The 13,449-nt window shown below is 44.9% G+C and overlaps 1 protein-coding gene across 3 annotated transcripts in view; it reads right to left on the bottom strand.

Annotated features, from left to right (window-relative positions):
- Positions 1 to 11,840, bottom strand: part of PIK3R1 (phosphoinositide-3-kinase regulatory subunit 1) — a 61,282-nt gene extending 49,442 nt beyond the window's left edge. Inside the window, exons 1-2 of one of the 3 annotated variants that reach the window (XM_082335911.1) lie at positions 11,709 to 11,840; positions 6,176 to 6,939 (exon numbers count right to left, since the gene is read on the bottom strand). In XM_082335911.1, coding sequence (XP_082192037.1) covers positions 6,176 to 6,509 — 334 coding nt within the window. In that variant the 5' untranslated portion in view covers positions 6,510 to 6,939; positions 11,709 to 11,840. Of the gene's footprint in view, positions 1 to 6,175; positions 6,940 to 10,504; positions 10,524 to 11,699 lie in introns of those variants that run through there. The other 2 variants (XM_082335913.1, XM_082335912.1) reach the window with 2 other exon arrangements.
- Positions 11,841 to 13,449: the final 1,609 nt, after the last annotated feature.

Here is a 13,449-nt window from a genome sequence, read left to right as displayed (position 1 = left end):
TATATGGCACCACACAACTATTTAAGTGGGCATGGTTATTTGCTCGGGGTGCAAAATGATCCATTCTTGGCAAATACTTAGCACCATGTGTTCCTGAAACTCCCAAACTGATGTTATCATATGCAAACCTAGGTAAGAACTACTTGCTAACCAGTGTTTTTTTCAGATGTTCCTGGATCACAGCTATAGGAACAGATGAAGATGATTCCAAGGGAGAGGAGCAGGCTACTTCACCTTTGTCTTGTTTTAGATTTGCCCCAGGAGCATACATGTCAGAAGGAGGTATTAACAGACTGAATCAGTATTACAGAAGGCTAAAGAAAGGTAAGCAAAGTCACTCAACATAATGCCACTGTTGTAACTATACAAAGGTATTTTAAAATTGGTGTGATACAAAACAGACAAATATTTCTTATAGCATCAAAATAGGAGTGTCTTATTCTTTCAGTTTCTTAAAGCAAAATGTGTAACAAAAGGCAGTATTTTTTTTAGACTAATTGATACAGCTGGGGAAAAAAGATGCATTTCAGCCAGACAAGCTTTTTCAGGTCTGAGGTAATCTCTGAGGATCAAAAGGGGGTTCTGTGTGCCCCAAGTAATATATTTTTCCAGAAATATCAACTGGTCATTTAAAATATTCTTCTCAAACGCTCCCTCCCACTTTTGCTCTTATCCTGTGACAACTAAAACACAACATGGAAGATGCTGTGTTTGAAGCTCCTTCCTCCCTCCTCTACCAGCAGGTGGGGCCATGCATCAACCATGAACTTGCCCAGGTCCACTGTTAACGTGCAATTTGTACAAGTACTTGCAAGCTATCCCTGTGCTCTCTGTGGTGCTTACAAAGACTTTTTTAGTTACTATCGTCCTGATTTTATCACTGTGAAAAAAACACTCTGTCTCACTTTAATACAGCTTGCAAAATCTTTGTTTTCATTAGTCATAAAACAGGTAGCAAAAACTTTGTTTTCAAATGCATGCGCTCATATGGCAGCTAGAAATTTGCCTTATACACCAAGAAACGTGACCCCAAGTAGCTAGCGAGGCTCTCTGGCACAAACCTGCCCTATTCCTCAGTGCAAGTCAAAAGAAACTGACTTGTGAAGTTCATGACTGCAGGGCAGTTCTGATGACTGCAGCAAGACAAAGGCTTATGCTCAAACTGGGCTTTTCAGAATGAATCCAAGGGCTCTGGGTTGAACTGCAAATACATTTACCAAATGAGATAATGACTCATCACTTCACCCCATCATTTCCTTTTTCCATTTGCCTAAATCAGGAGAGATGATGACTGTTTTCTTCCCAACAGAGGCTCCAGGCTCATTGCATTCCATTCACTCTTATGTCCCCTAATTTACAAATGTAAATAATTTTCAGAATTGCAATTGCTCTACTGGCTTTATAGCAAAATTAAAGAAACTAATCCTACAGCATATTCAGTTCAAGCATGCACAAACGGTTTTATGCTCTCTGTCAGTTTGGATCTTTGTCAGACATTGCATAACCTGGTGTCTGAAAGGAAAGAGTTTCCAAATGTTCTGTGTCATTATCTTTGTCTAATTTGCTGATCTGTATCTGTTCTAGGAGAAGAGCATAAAGAGAGGTACTTTTTTTCTGGAGAAAAAAAAAAAAAATCTATGTTATAGTTTCACCACAAGAAGGATGAGCTTTGGATTATTTTTAGGTTCTAAAGCAGCTGAAATGGTATGAGGTGTCAAAATACACAACTCTCAGTTACACAGGAAGTCACAGGAAGCTCCAAAACATCAAAACAGACAAACTATTTGTATAAAGTTCTGGTCTGCCCTTCTGCAATCTGACCTTCTATTCAAAATGGGCATTTAGCATTCCAAGTTAAATCTAGAAGTATTTCTGTCCATCAGTCAAAGGTTTATGCTCCAAAGTCTGCTTAAGATCAGCCTTCACAAACCAGGCAGAGAAACAGTACTGCATGAACCAATGCTAAATGTGTGCAGCTGTATCAGATGAGCTGAATCACAGTTCACAAAACTCAGTTGGACTCAGTACAGCTTATGCACTTCTCTTTGTCAAAGAGTTGGGCGAGATGGGGCTAAGTGAGAGGAACCAGCCCTATGTAGCTCCAATTTAAAAAAGAAAGTATTTTAAGAAAAAAAAAAAATGGTATCAAATCTCCACTGCTTCACGTGAACTTCAGGTGTCTAGTGGAGGGCACAAAGATGACCCTATGCTGGGTCTCCACTGTTGGAAGTGCCTTGATCCCTCCAGCAGCAGCCAGTCACCTTGCCTGGTGGGAGAAGAAACCTGGGGAAAAGGCAGGATGGGCCAGTGAGAGCCTCCCACCAGCAACTGGAATTAAATCTGCCTTGCCAGAGCTCTGACCTGCACCAGGCCTGAAACCGAAAGGTGCTAGAGACTTCCCTGGGCTCTTGTAGCCCCTTCATTTTCAAATCTTTTCAGATGCAATAAAGAAAAAGCCCCACAAACTCAGACTAAATCTACTTCTTTATTGACAAAGGTAGGGGGAAGATAGGCAAAATGCAACAGTCCTAAATTTCAGTCAAGGAGCCCCAGTTCTGGTCTTGATGAATAGTTCTAGAAATTTAAATGGGTCATAGATAAAATAAAAATCTGGGGAAAGATTTGACCTAAGTGTTGTAATAAATAAGTGAATGTTTTAATAGAATTTGAGACCACCAGCAGTTTTATTTGTTTTCAGATTGGCTTTTAATGTTTAAAGAGCTCCCTATTTATAAGAATGTGATTGCATAAAACACTGGCCTGATGAGCAACTCTGCTTGTGTTACTAGCCTCATTGACTGCAAAGTCTGTTCAGATGTCTATGATTACTTCTGTATGAGTACCACAGCACTGTGAATGCTGGCAGCATTTTGTTTAACTATTGCAAATTTGATCTAATATAAAACAATCTGGACACTGATGAGGAAGTGATCAAGCTTATCAAGGAAAAAAACCATTCAGAACAAAAATTAAGCATTAAAGAGTACTGAAATTATTAGAAAGTACTTTCTAAAAAAAAAAATCTATGTATGTGGTAAAATTACAAGAACTTATATGATTTATATGTATTATTTAAAACCTCCAATTAAGTTCCTGATATTCTTACTCAACATATACACAACAGGGGTATATACAGAATTGACTCTTCACAGAATGAAAAAATTATATGGATGACAAATAACTGAGGTACATTTAAGAAGTCTGCTTCCAGTTCCCCATTAATTTGTCATTTTGATCCACACCAGTTTCAAATCATCAAGTACTGAAAATGTAAACTTGACTGTATTTGGTCAGGCAAGATTCATACTACACATTAATTTATTTGAAATACACTCTAGGGGTGTAGGGAGAAGTATCATCCAGGGAAGAATCTTCTGGCCCACTGCCCATTATGTTGGCTGCTGGACAACATTAACTATGCTATTCCCTGCACCAAATCATATATACAAAAACAGTGAAGCCACCTGAAAGTCAGACGTACATTGCTACATTACTCTTTATCTGAACTGCATTTCCACATGCACTTCTAGTTTCACCATGGGTATCATTTTTGTATCATTCTGCTTACTTAAAAATTTCACCCGCATTTTGTTTTTTGTAATACTCTTTCAGTGCAACATTTCTGAAATTCGTTTCTAAGATTTAAAGCACCCTCTGCCTTAGTTCTTCATAGTAAAAAGATCTGTAAGGAGACCATTTCTTATTACTTTTCCTGATTTCTTTTAAGTAAACATACATTATTTTAAAAGTAATTAAACCTAACTCTTGAGCTATTTGGAGTTCAAATTCCAGTGTTTCTTTTAATTCTGTTGAGGCCGTCTAATGTCTGATCCTAGGGCATTACTGAAGGTGCCTAGCCATTTACATGAAGCTTAAAATCTTTAATTCAAAAGGAGTTATGGGAATTTAGCTTTTTTTTTTTTTTTAATCAGAAAAGTACAAGCCCGGATTGCAAGCTGATTCTTAAACATTTTGGAGCATGGCAGGATCATGTGTGCAGACTTTGAGATTAAGATTCCCAGTTAAATTAGCACATTTTCTTGTTTCAAATCCCCACAGTACCAACTATTTAAAATAAACACGTATGTAAATAGTACTCTGTCTAGAGGCAGCAAAATTCAGTTTCGGACAGATCTAGTTATTAAGGCTTGGGACACTGTCTCATCCCAAGGAAGCAGAAAAGCCTACATTTAAGCAGAGCCCCCCCAAATCTGCAGCAGAATTTCCCAGAGTAACTCTCAGCAGCCAAAACTCCCATAAATGTCTGTTAAAAATGCAGTCCCGGGGCAGGCTCAGAAACTGCAAGGTTAACATCAGGACTTCTGAACACAGCACTGTGGCCAGCTCACAGCTTGGAGCTATGAACAGGAGCATCAAGCAAGCATGAGTACAGAGACCCAGCAAGTTACAAAGCACTACTTTAAGTTTAAAGCAGTAAGTGCATCAAAGCCTGGGATGCTGGTTACTTCACCACAGCATGCACATGTAAAGAATGAGATTTTCTTTCCACCCTCTGCCTCTCAAAATGACCTGTCAGCATTGAGGTGTCTATCCAAAGAGGGTTTATTAACATGTTTATTTTGCAGTTACATATGATGGAGACAACCATCTCCACAGGTGAGTTGAGAAAAAAGTCAATGTTACCTGATCAGCACATATTAATTTCCAATATAAGGAATGACCAAAGAAGTAATAGTGTTTTCTTTTAAAAGCAAATATCCCATCTTCAGAATTAATCTAATGAGAAACCACGAGACTCTAATGACTAGAGGCTGAGAGTTTGAGGACTTAAGAAATAGGGACAGTGTAACCTAAAATGCCACTACACCCCCATCTGCCCGCACCTTCATTCTAACAATGATGTACGCCTAGGCATTATACACTTGCAAGCAATTCTTGAGTGCTTAAGGACAACGCTGTATAAACCAGTCCAGGTTTACTCTTTATTAAGCCTCCACCAACATAGAAATGTTTCTGCCAGGTTTCCACTTGGTTGCAACATACAATTTTCTGTATTTCTGTTTTTATCTTCATTGATTATCAGCACAGCTAAATATAAACTCATAATAGGCACAGTGGGATGGAAGCTGATGAACTGATACCACAGCTTTGCAAGTGATGCTGCAAACATTTCTATGGAGGCAGAGGGTGATGATACTATTCAGGACTATGCTGTCACTGTGAGAATCAGGATCACATACTACAACTTGTACTTCCTACAGCTAGAAACACTGAGAATTTAAGAAGTATTAGATGTTGAAGCAATATAACCCATTCTAGACTTTTGAGAAGTGAAAGACCAATGTAAAATCTATCCTAAGATGGACTTGGCTTGTTGATATGTAAAACCCAAATATCTGACTGTCAGTAGGTAAAGGAGACAAATCACTTGCAGGAAGGGTGTGTGTTGTTTTTTTTTTTTTTACCCTAAAGTTTTTCCAATTAAAAAAGAGAAGACTTTCTTCTATTAATAGAAGAGTTCTGATCAAAGTCAGAATTCTGCCCAACATACTGTTTCAAATATAGGTCAGAAAGCAACTTATGTTTAAATATCTTCCTTTGTTTATATGTCCTATTTTTTCTACTGCATGCCCTACGCCCAAAAAACATTAAATCTGAATTTCTCTTTACCATCATTCCATTGTTCATTTTTAAATACCTGCTCTTACCTTTAATGCCACAGATAAATCTCCATGACGAAGTACGTACTTTTTGCTGTTAGCAAGAGATTTATGATAGGAACATACAGTTTATTTGGAATTCATACTGTTGGATTCACCAAGAAGTTTCTCAATAGTGACTCTGATGAACCACAGAGGGAAACGCTTCCACCAGCTTCTTAGAAACCTAAAATAGACGCCACCCTCCTCATTCTCCATTTAAGTCTTCACAGTTGTGAATTATAAGCATACTTTCCAGCCTGTGAGATGTACCTTACAGTAAGTTATTGGTCTCTGTGGTGCCCGAGACAAAGCACACAAAATTACAAAGTGTGAGCCAAATATTATGAAGTAGAAACAATTCTTAATTGACTGAAATGAGCCATATGCTAAAAAAGCTGACCAGCAGGTGTTACAGGCATAAACGTACAGTCAGACAAGCCTATGAAACAAAAATATCTGAAAAACATGACACACACACACACACACAGCCCCCTTCTGAGAACAGTACTGACCTTGTTGCTCACTCTCTGCTTCAACTTTTGCAGGACTTGGTGCTACAGGAAGGGGTCGAGGAGGACGAGGCTTCGGAGTTGGGGGAGATATTTTTTTTCTTCCAATGTACTCTACGTAAGTTCCTGGGAAATCCCCCCTCTCCCCTGTGGTTTCATTAAAGCCATTTAACCAACCAATTTCCTCAGGCTTTGCTTCTTCCCCTTCACTGAATCCATGTGCTAGTAAGGTACCTTTATTCACAGTTAATATATCTCCTACGTGCAAGTCAATGTCTTCTTCTCGCTCTTTTTTGTAGTCATATAAAGCTCTGTATTGATATCCTTCGGCACTCATCTTGGCAAATGATTTAACATTCAAAAGTGTTATTAAACAGTATCAAAATGCAATTGTCCAGTTATATTTTTATGTACAGAGAGATTCAAGATGTATTAAATGGGATAATAAAAGTGTCAATAGCAATGTCTAAGTAATAAAATCCACCAGAGAATCAAAAAGCACCAGGATCTGTCATTTCACTGCTGATGTTTTTACTGATGTATTTATTCTGAGTCAATGATTGTTGCAGAAGTATGTGTTCCACTTCTTCTATGTCTAGCAATATTCTTCCAATTAGTTCCCTTTCTGGGCATGCCAGCACTTCTGGATCTCCATGCTCAAGTTCAGCTGATTCTTGTAGCCGGTCACACCTTCTTCAGATGTACTTGCCACAGATTGCCCACGTACCTTATATATTCTGCCACCAAACTCTGCACACATGCTCTTCCTGGAAAGAGAAGAGAAAACTGGTGAAATCCTTTCCAATTCTCTTAATGATTGTGAAGTTGGGATTCCAATTATGAGTTAAGCTTTCTGCAACCCTGGCAGAGGTTGTGTCCCACAAAAGAGCCCTAAATAACAATAAAATAAAGCGACCTCACAAAAAAAGTCTGCCAGCTAACACTTGCGTTTTTATAAAGGATGTATGTCTAATTGCTTGAACCAAATTTGCACCCCTGCAGTATGACGCATGCTTCCTTCTCTGTGGCTTATGGCTACTGAAGTCTCAGAGTGAGAAGGCTAAGCCCTGGAGCTATCCCTGTAGTGCAATATCTAACCTGGCAGGAAGATTTTACATGCTATCTCCCTGAAGACACACAGCCACAACGCTTTCCCACAAAAGGTCTGCCAGGACAGAGGAGGAGCTCACTGTAATCAGCACTGACACTCACCACTGGGGTATTCAGTCTCCTGCTGTTTATGCAGAGAGTGAGGATGGGCAACAATCCCCAGCCCAAAGCCTATATTCCAAAAACCTGTTGGAGGGAGGGGTCTTTTCATAACCTGCAGGAGAACCAAAAAGTCCAAAATGCTTTTACTTGAGAACAATATTTCTGTTTTCTTAAAGAGGGGCTTCCCCACTCTCCCATCTTCCAGATGTTTTTAATGTGTTTATGGTATAACACTAGAAAAACAATCAGCAACTGAAACAGGCACACCCAGACCACCTAAGCAGCACTACCAAGAGGAAAGTATCAGGGTGTATGCTTAAATTACACTAAAGGCAAGAGAATACAGGCCTGAACACTTGACTCAAGGCTGCCCAACCATAAAGTAAAAAAGGAAAAAGATGACTAAAAAAATCAATTTAGAAAACAGTAGCTTAAAGACATATAGAACAGTGAAAGTTTTCTAAACATTATTTCAACTGTTACTCATTTTCATCTACTTAAAAAGACAAGCCCAATCACAATATGAAATGCTGCACTGGGAACCAGAAAGTGCTAACTACTCAAAATTAACTAACTACTCCTGAACTACAGCTGAATAAAAGACCCGAGGGGGCTATGTAATACCAAGAGATAAAATATTGACTGTGCACTATGTACTTAGTGTACAGAAAACGGATTTTTTTGAGAAACACTCCCTTTTACATTGTAAAGGGACACCAGTAGACAGGGCTGGAACAGGGAACCTCTGACAGCTCTTTTCCACACCATTTTCTCTAATGTCTCAGTCATCAAGTCCCTGGAATATGACTAACTGACAGCTAAAAAGTGTTTATAACAATGTATATGGGCTTCCTTTGCCAGTGAATGACCCTGATCCCTAATTTGTACAAGGCTCCTCTTCAGTTCATCAGGTCTAAATATAATTCCCTGCAGTTTATTGCGCAACATCTCTTGTAAGAGAACACAGAAGAAAATCTTGTAAGTTCTCAAAGAACTTCCTTATCATCCCTTGCAACCAGTTTTTGCTGTAGGAAAGAATCATCTGAGCCTGAATTAGACTTCCCATTTCAAAAAGCCTACACACAAGTATTTATTCTAATAACTTGCAAATCTATCCACGCGGATTAAGCATCCAGCTCCCACCAAAATTTTAATGAGAAATTTCTGCATCCACTTCTGAAAAACCAAACTATGCTGCTTAGCTCACACTACCAAACATCACAGACTTTGCAATTAATGTGAAGAGAATTCACTACCAGAGGAAAGCATATAGAGAAAAACTAGAGAAAAAAAAAAGGAAACAAAAATCTAAAGCACAAGTATCAATTAAATAGTACAGAAGCCTTTTCAAAAGCATGGGTTCCTCCCATTTCACAGAGCAAGGGAACAAAATGCACTTACACACCTTAGATCTAAGTGTTGGAGCTAACCTAAATGTTTCCAAATCTAAAACCAACTATGCACAGCAAAACCTGCTAGAAAGTTACCACTTCGACTACATTAAATATTCCAAAATATTTATTTTCTTTTTGAGAAAGGTTCAACAAGTGCTCTGCTACAACTACTCATTTCACTCCTACTGCCTACGGGCATTCTGGCAGTCAAGAAAGTTAAGTCTTCTAAACACTGCATAATTTAACTGACTTGACCTACTCTGATCTTTTATTATCAAATGTATCATTGCAACTTTATGGCCAGACATTTAAAATGAGTACTTGTGTCTTTTACGCTTGGTCTGCCAATACAGAACTGGAAATGTTGTCATAACATAAAAACTGCTTATGACAGTTTTTAAGCATATTCTAAAAACTCAAAACCTGAATCAGATAGGACAAAAGGTCCGATTTACTTGCATGTTAGAACAACTCAGTGCAGTTATGGTAGCAAAGTTTCCCCAAATCCAGTTTCCCTGGGGCTCAGAGCTGCAGCACCAATTCATACTCACTCCTCAGCATTGCCCTGGGCACAGGGCCCCCAGCATTCCATCTCCTGACTGATCTATGGTTCGTGTACCTGGAGCCACTCCTGTGGGTGAGCCACGCTGAATTTCTTGGATTTATGCCTTCTTCTATTCTCACTATCTGTCAGGTTTGGGGAGGGAGGAAGACTCAGACTCCAAGAACCCTGCAGCACCCCCAATGCCAGGACAGACACTGGTTCTCCACACCAGCCTGGTAACACTGCAGCAACTCCAAAGAGCCCTCTTTGACAGTTCTTTACTTACTGCTCTGTTAAGATCCTATACAAACAAATTCCCTTTACCCCAAGTGAAGATACATGGTCTCTACACTCAGACATTTTGACTCAAACTGACTTAAGCTGATGAGTCTTAAAATAAATAGCTTGGAGACCATCTTAAGTAGAGGGAAAAAAACAAACCAAACACTTTAGGCAAGAAACATTGTTATATTTGAGATGATGTACTGCTGGATTTCCATTTGGCTGGTGGAATGGAAAAGGAGGAAGAAGTATTGTAAGAAAATCAAATGCTCATTTGTTTTTTATTTACTGTCTAAGAGCTTGATCCCAATGCAAGATTCCCGAGTTAAGCAGAATTCTGGTCTCTCCGCAGAATGGTTTATGTTGGGCATTTCACGAGTTACAAAATTTAAAGTTCAACAGAAAGATGCAAGAGATTCTTGTAAATTTAAATGGAAAAGGAAGGGAACATGAAAGCTTCCCCTCCACTTGCCCCTTCTACCCCTATTAAAAATGATGTCTGGCTCCCACTCCACTGGTACCCAAGCATTTCCTCCCACACTAGCTAGCATTCCTTTGGCGACTGAGAATAAAAAATTCTGCTCTGTGAATCCATGGTACTACCAGCCCAGCCAGAGGGGTGCGTGCGCGTTACTGATATGGCACCCCTATACAAGACAGCAAAAGTTTTCTTTGCCTTCATATTAACACATTTAATAATCGTATCTCCTCACACTGCCATCTCTCTCATACTTATTCCAAAAATCCCTAGGGAAACAGTGCCTAACACGAACTTCCCTTCCACTGCAATTACAAGCTTCGTCAATAGAAGAGCAGACTAACGTACTCAGGGAGGCACTGAAGTGTAAGCGGGGAATTTGCTTCGAGACTGACTCTTCTCCCCACTAGGTGTCTACACACCTGTAACTCAAACTGCAGTTCTCTCTGAAGTACGATGCTGCCGCTCTCCAAACGGAGATGGACCAAGGCAATTACCACTTCGGAACACTATTTTCTGCAAGAAAGCGAGGTCCATGATACATCACGAAAAAGGAGATGCATACTTATAGTACCTTTACACCACTTCCAGTCTTTGAAAGAGTGATTCTGAGCCTGTGGAGATTTGTCCACCAAACACGTTCAAATACGTACACACGGAAGAAGTACGTTCACTTCGCTGTGGACACTGTAAAGCACGTCTCGTTCTGAAACATCTCAAAGACTTTATACGGGTTGCAAAGCTACAGAAGGCAGCAAGGGAGCATCAAGACCACTTCAGAAAAATCATCAAAATGACAATAACAATTAGAAAACCTAGGAAGACAGTACAAACTGAGTTTCCACCTTGTTAAGAGGCCGGCAAGTTGACCCCTCCGGGAGTCCTGCACCGACACGCACCCGGGCGGCGGTGCCCGCCGCAGAGCCGCCGCTCTCGGGAGGCCGGAGCTCGGTCCCCGCGCCCCGGCCCCGCTCGCGGGGCGCAGCCCCTCCACCGCCGGGGCAGGGCTGCGCGGAGACGGCGCTCCCCGGCCCGGGGACGGTGGCGGAGCCGCCGGGACAGCCCTCGGCGGCGACCCGGGGACAGGCAGGCTCGGCGCCGCGCCGCCCGCTCCCCCCGGCGCCGGCCGCCTCGGCGCTTCCTACGGACGCCCCTTCCGCCGCCGCGGGACGCCAGCCGGGCGGGGGCTCCAGCCCGGCCCCCCACGCCGCACGCCGGGGCCGGGGCTCCCGGGCAGCCCCGCGGCCGCCGGGCCTCGCCCCCGGCACGGCGCGCCGCTCTCCCTGCCCGACCAGGAAGCGCCGGGCCGGGCCGCCCCCGGCCGCGGGGGGAGAAGCTCCGCCGCCCCCGGGGCTCGGCGCCGGCCGCAGCGGGCGGCCCGCCCGGGCCTGCAGCGCCGGAGGGCTCGGGGGCGCCACAGCGGGCCCCGGACGGGGGAAAAAGTTGCACAGGGCGGCGGCGCTCCCGCTCGGCCTGTCACCCCGCAGGGGCGGCCGGTGCCCAGGTCCCGGACGGCCGCACGGCCCCGCACCGCCCTGGCCTGCCCTGCCCTGCCCTGCAGCCCTGCCCCGGCGGCCGCCTGCGGGGCAGCGCCAGGCGAAGCGGCCGCGGCGGCACTCGCTTTACCTCAGCAGCGGCGGCGGCGGCGCCACCGCCGCCAGTCTCCCTCCCGCCGCCGGACAGCCGCCGCCGCGTCGCCCCGCTCGCCGCCGCGCGTCCGTCCCGCCGCGCGCCCGGGCCCCGCTTCCCCCGGCCGCGCTCGCCGCCCCAGTGCCTCGGCGGCGCCGTGCCCGCCGCCGGCGCTGCCCCCGCCCCGCCCCCCGGCGCCTCCGCCAACCCGCGCCGCCTCCGCCCCGCCCCGCCCCGCCCCGCCCGCTGACTGACGGCGGCCGAGGGGCGGGGCCCGCCGCCGCCCGCCCCCCGCCGCGCCCGGGGCTCGCCGCGGTGCGGCCCGCGGGGGTGGCGGCCCCTGGCGGGGCTGGGCTGCCCGCCGCTACCGCCCGCGGCGGCGGGGTCCGGGGTCGCCGCCCCCAGGCGCGGCGCCCTCCCCGGCCGCGGAAGGCCTGGCCAGGCCGGGCCGGGGCACGGCAGTGAGAGGAACATGTGCTTCTGCCTAGTTCCTCTTTGGGGATTTTTCTCCTCTTTTTTTTCCTTCCTTCCCCCCCAAGTTGACGTAGTATGTTACGTTGGTGGAGTGTGCCCAGGACAACCGGTACCTGGGCCGTGGCTGTCCAGCTTGGCCCGCAGCAGGGTCGTGCGGTGCGGCGGGGCGATGGCAGCCCCGTCCCTTGCCAGGCTGCCTGGGCCACCAGCGCCAGGGCTGGGGCAGGCTGGCGGCGGCTTGCCTGGGGCGACGCGCAACGGGCCGCCGTCCTGGCCTCGGGCTTGCCCAGCCCTGCGCTGTCGCAGCCCTGCACCCGGCCTAACGCCCGTCGGAGCTGCCTTGCAGCAGGCGGAGGTGGTAGCTGTCTGCAGCAGCACAGATCTTCAGTGGATACCATTAATTGCCGTTGCACCGTGCCTAAGTTCGCTAGGCTCCGTGCAGCACGGAGCAAAATGACATATTCCCTGCCCCAAGGAGTGCACGATCTCCAGTGGTTCTGACAACACGAGGGTGTGACACAACACCACGAGGTTGCAGCAAGAGAGTCGTGCTGCTGAGGTATGCGTGCTGTGTTCGAACAGGTCTCTTATCTTTAGATACTAAATATGCGTACATATGTTACTGTGAGTCAGTCCTTGTAGGTGTCGCTGTGAAAAAGGAGAAAGTGGTTTAAGCAAAGGTATAACACATCCAGTCTGGCAGGGAATGAATGCAAAGGCAGCCATGCAAGAAGCAAGCTAAAGGTTCATTGAGACCCATGCTGTGAATACAAGTGCCAGGGGTTGACCTGATGAGAAGCAGCCGAATGGGAGAGATGTAGAACATCAAAAGCAAGAACAAGGCATTTGTCGGGACAGAGTGCAAGGATAAGGCCTTGAAATACCCTGTGAGAAAGTGTAGGACTGGTAAAATAAGGCAGCCTGAAGCCTTATGATCAAAAGAAGAGCACATGTTGGCTGCGGAGGAGGGAAGAGTCCACCTTCCTTTATTTTGGCAGTTGGGCAGTCTGAAACAGCAAATTAGCTTAAGGTCTGATCACGGACAAGTGAGGGAAAAAGTGGAACAGTTTTACTACAACAAAGTGTAATTAGTTTTTGCCAAGTGCAATAGGTCAGAGCATGGTTTTGCAATCCTTAAGGCTTTTGGAGGTATTTTTCCTGAAAAATGTTCTAAACCAAGAAATTTGGTTGTACCAAGCATGGGGGAAAAGCGGAAATCTCTTGTCAGCTATAATATCTTTGAAAGATGCTCTTCCATGGCCTC

Source organism: Platalea leucorodia, assembly GCF_965183815.1.
Source record: "Platalea leucorodia genome assembly, chromosome: Z".
Taxonomy (NCBI): Eukaryota; Metazoa; Chordata; class Aves; order Pelecaniformes; family Threskiornithidae; genus Platalea; species Platalea leucorodia.
Note: the sequence above shows the minus strand (reverse complement) of the source record. Positions and strands in the feature narration are given on the sequence as shown.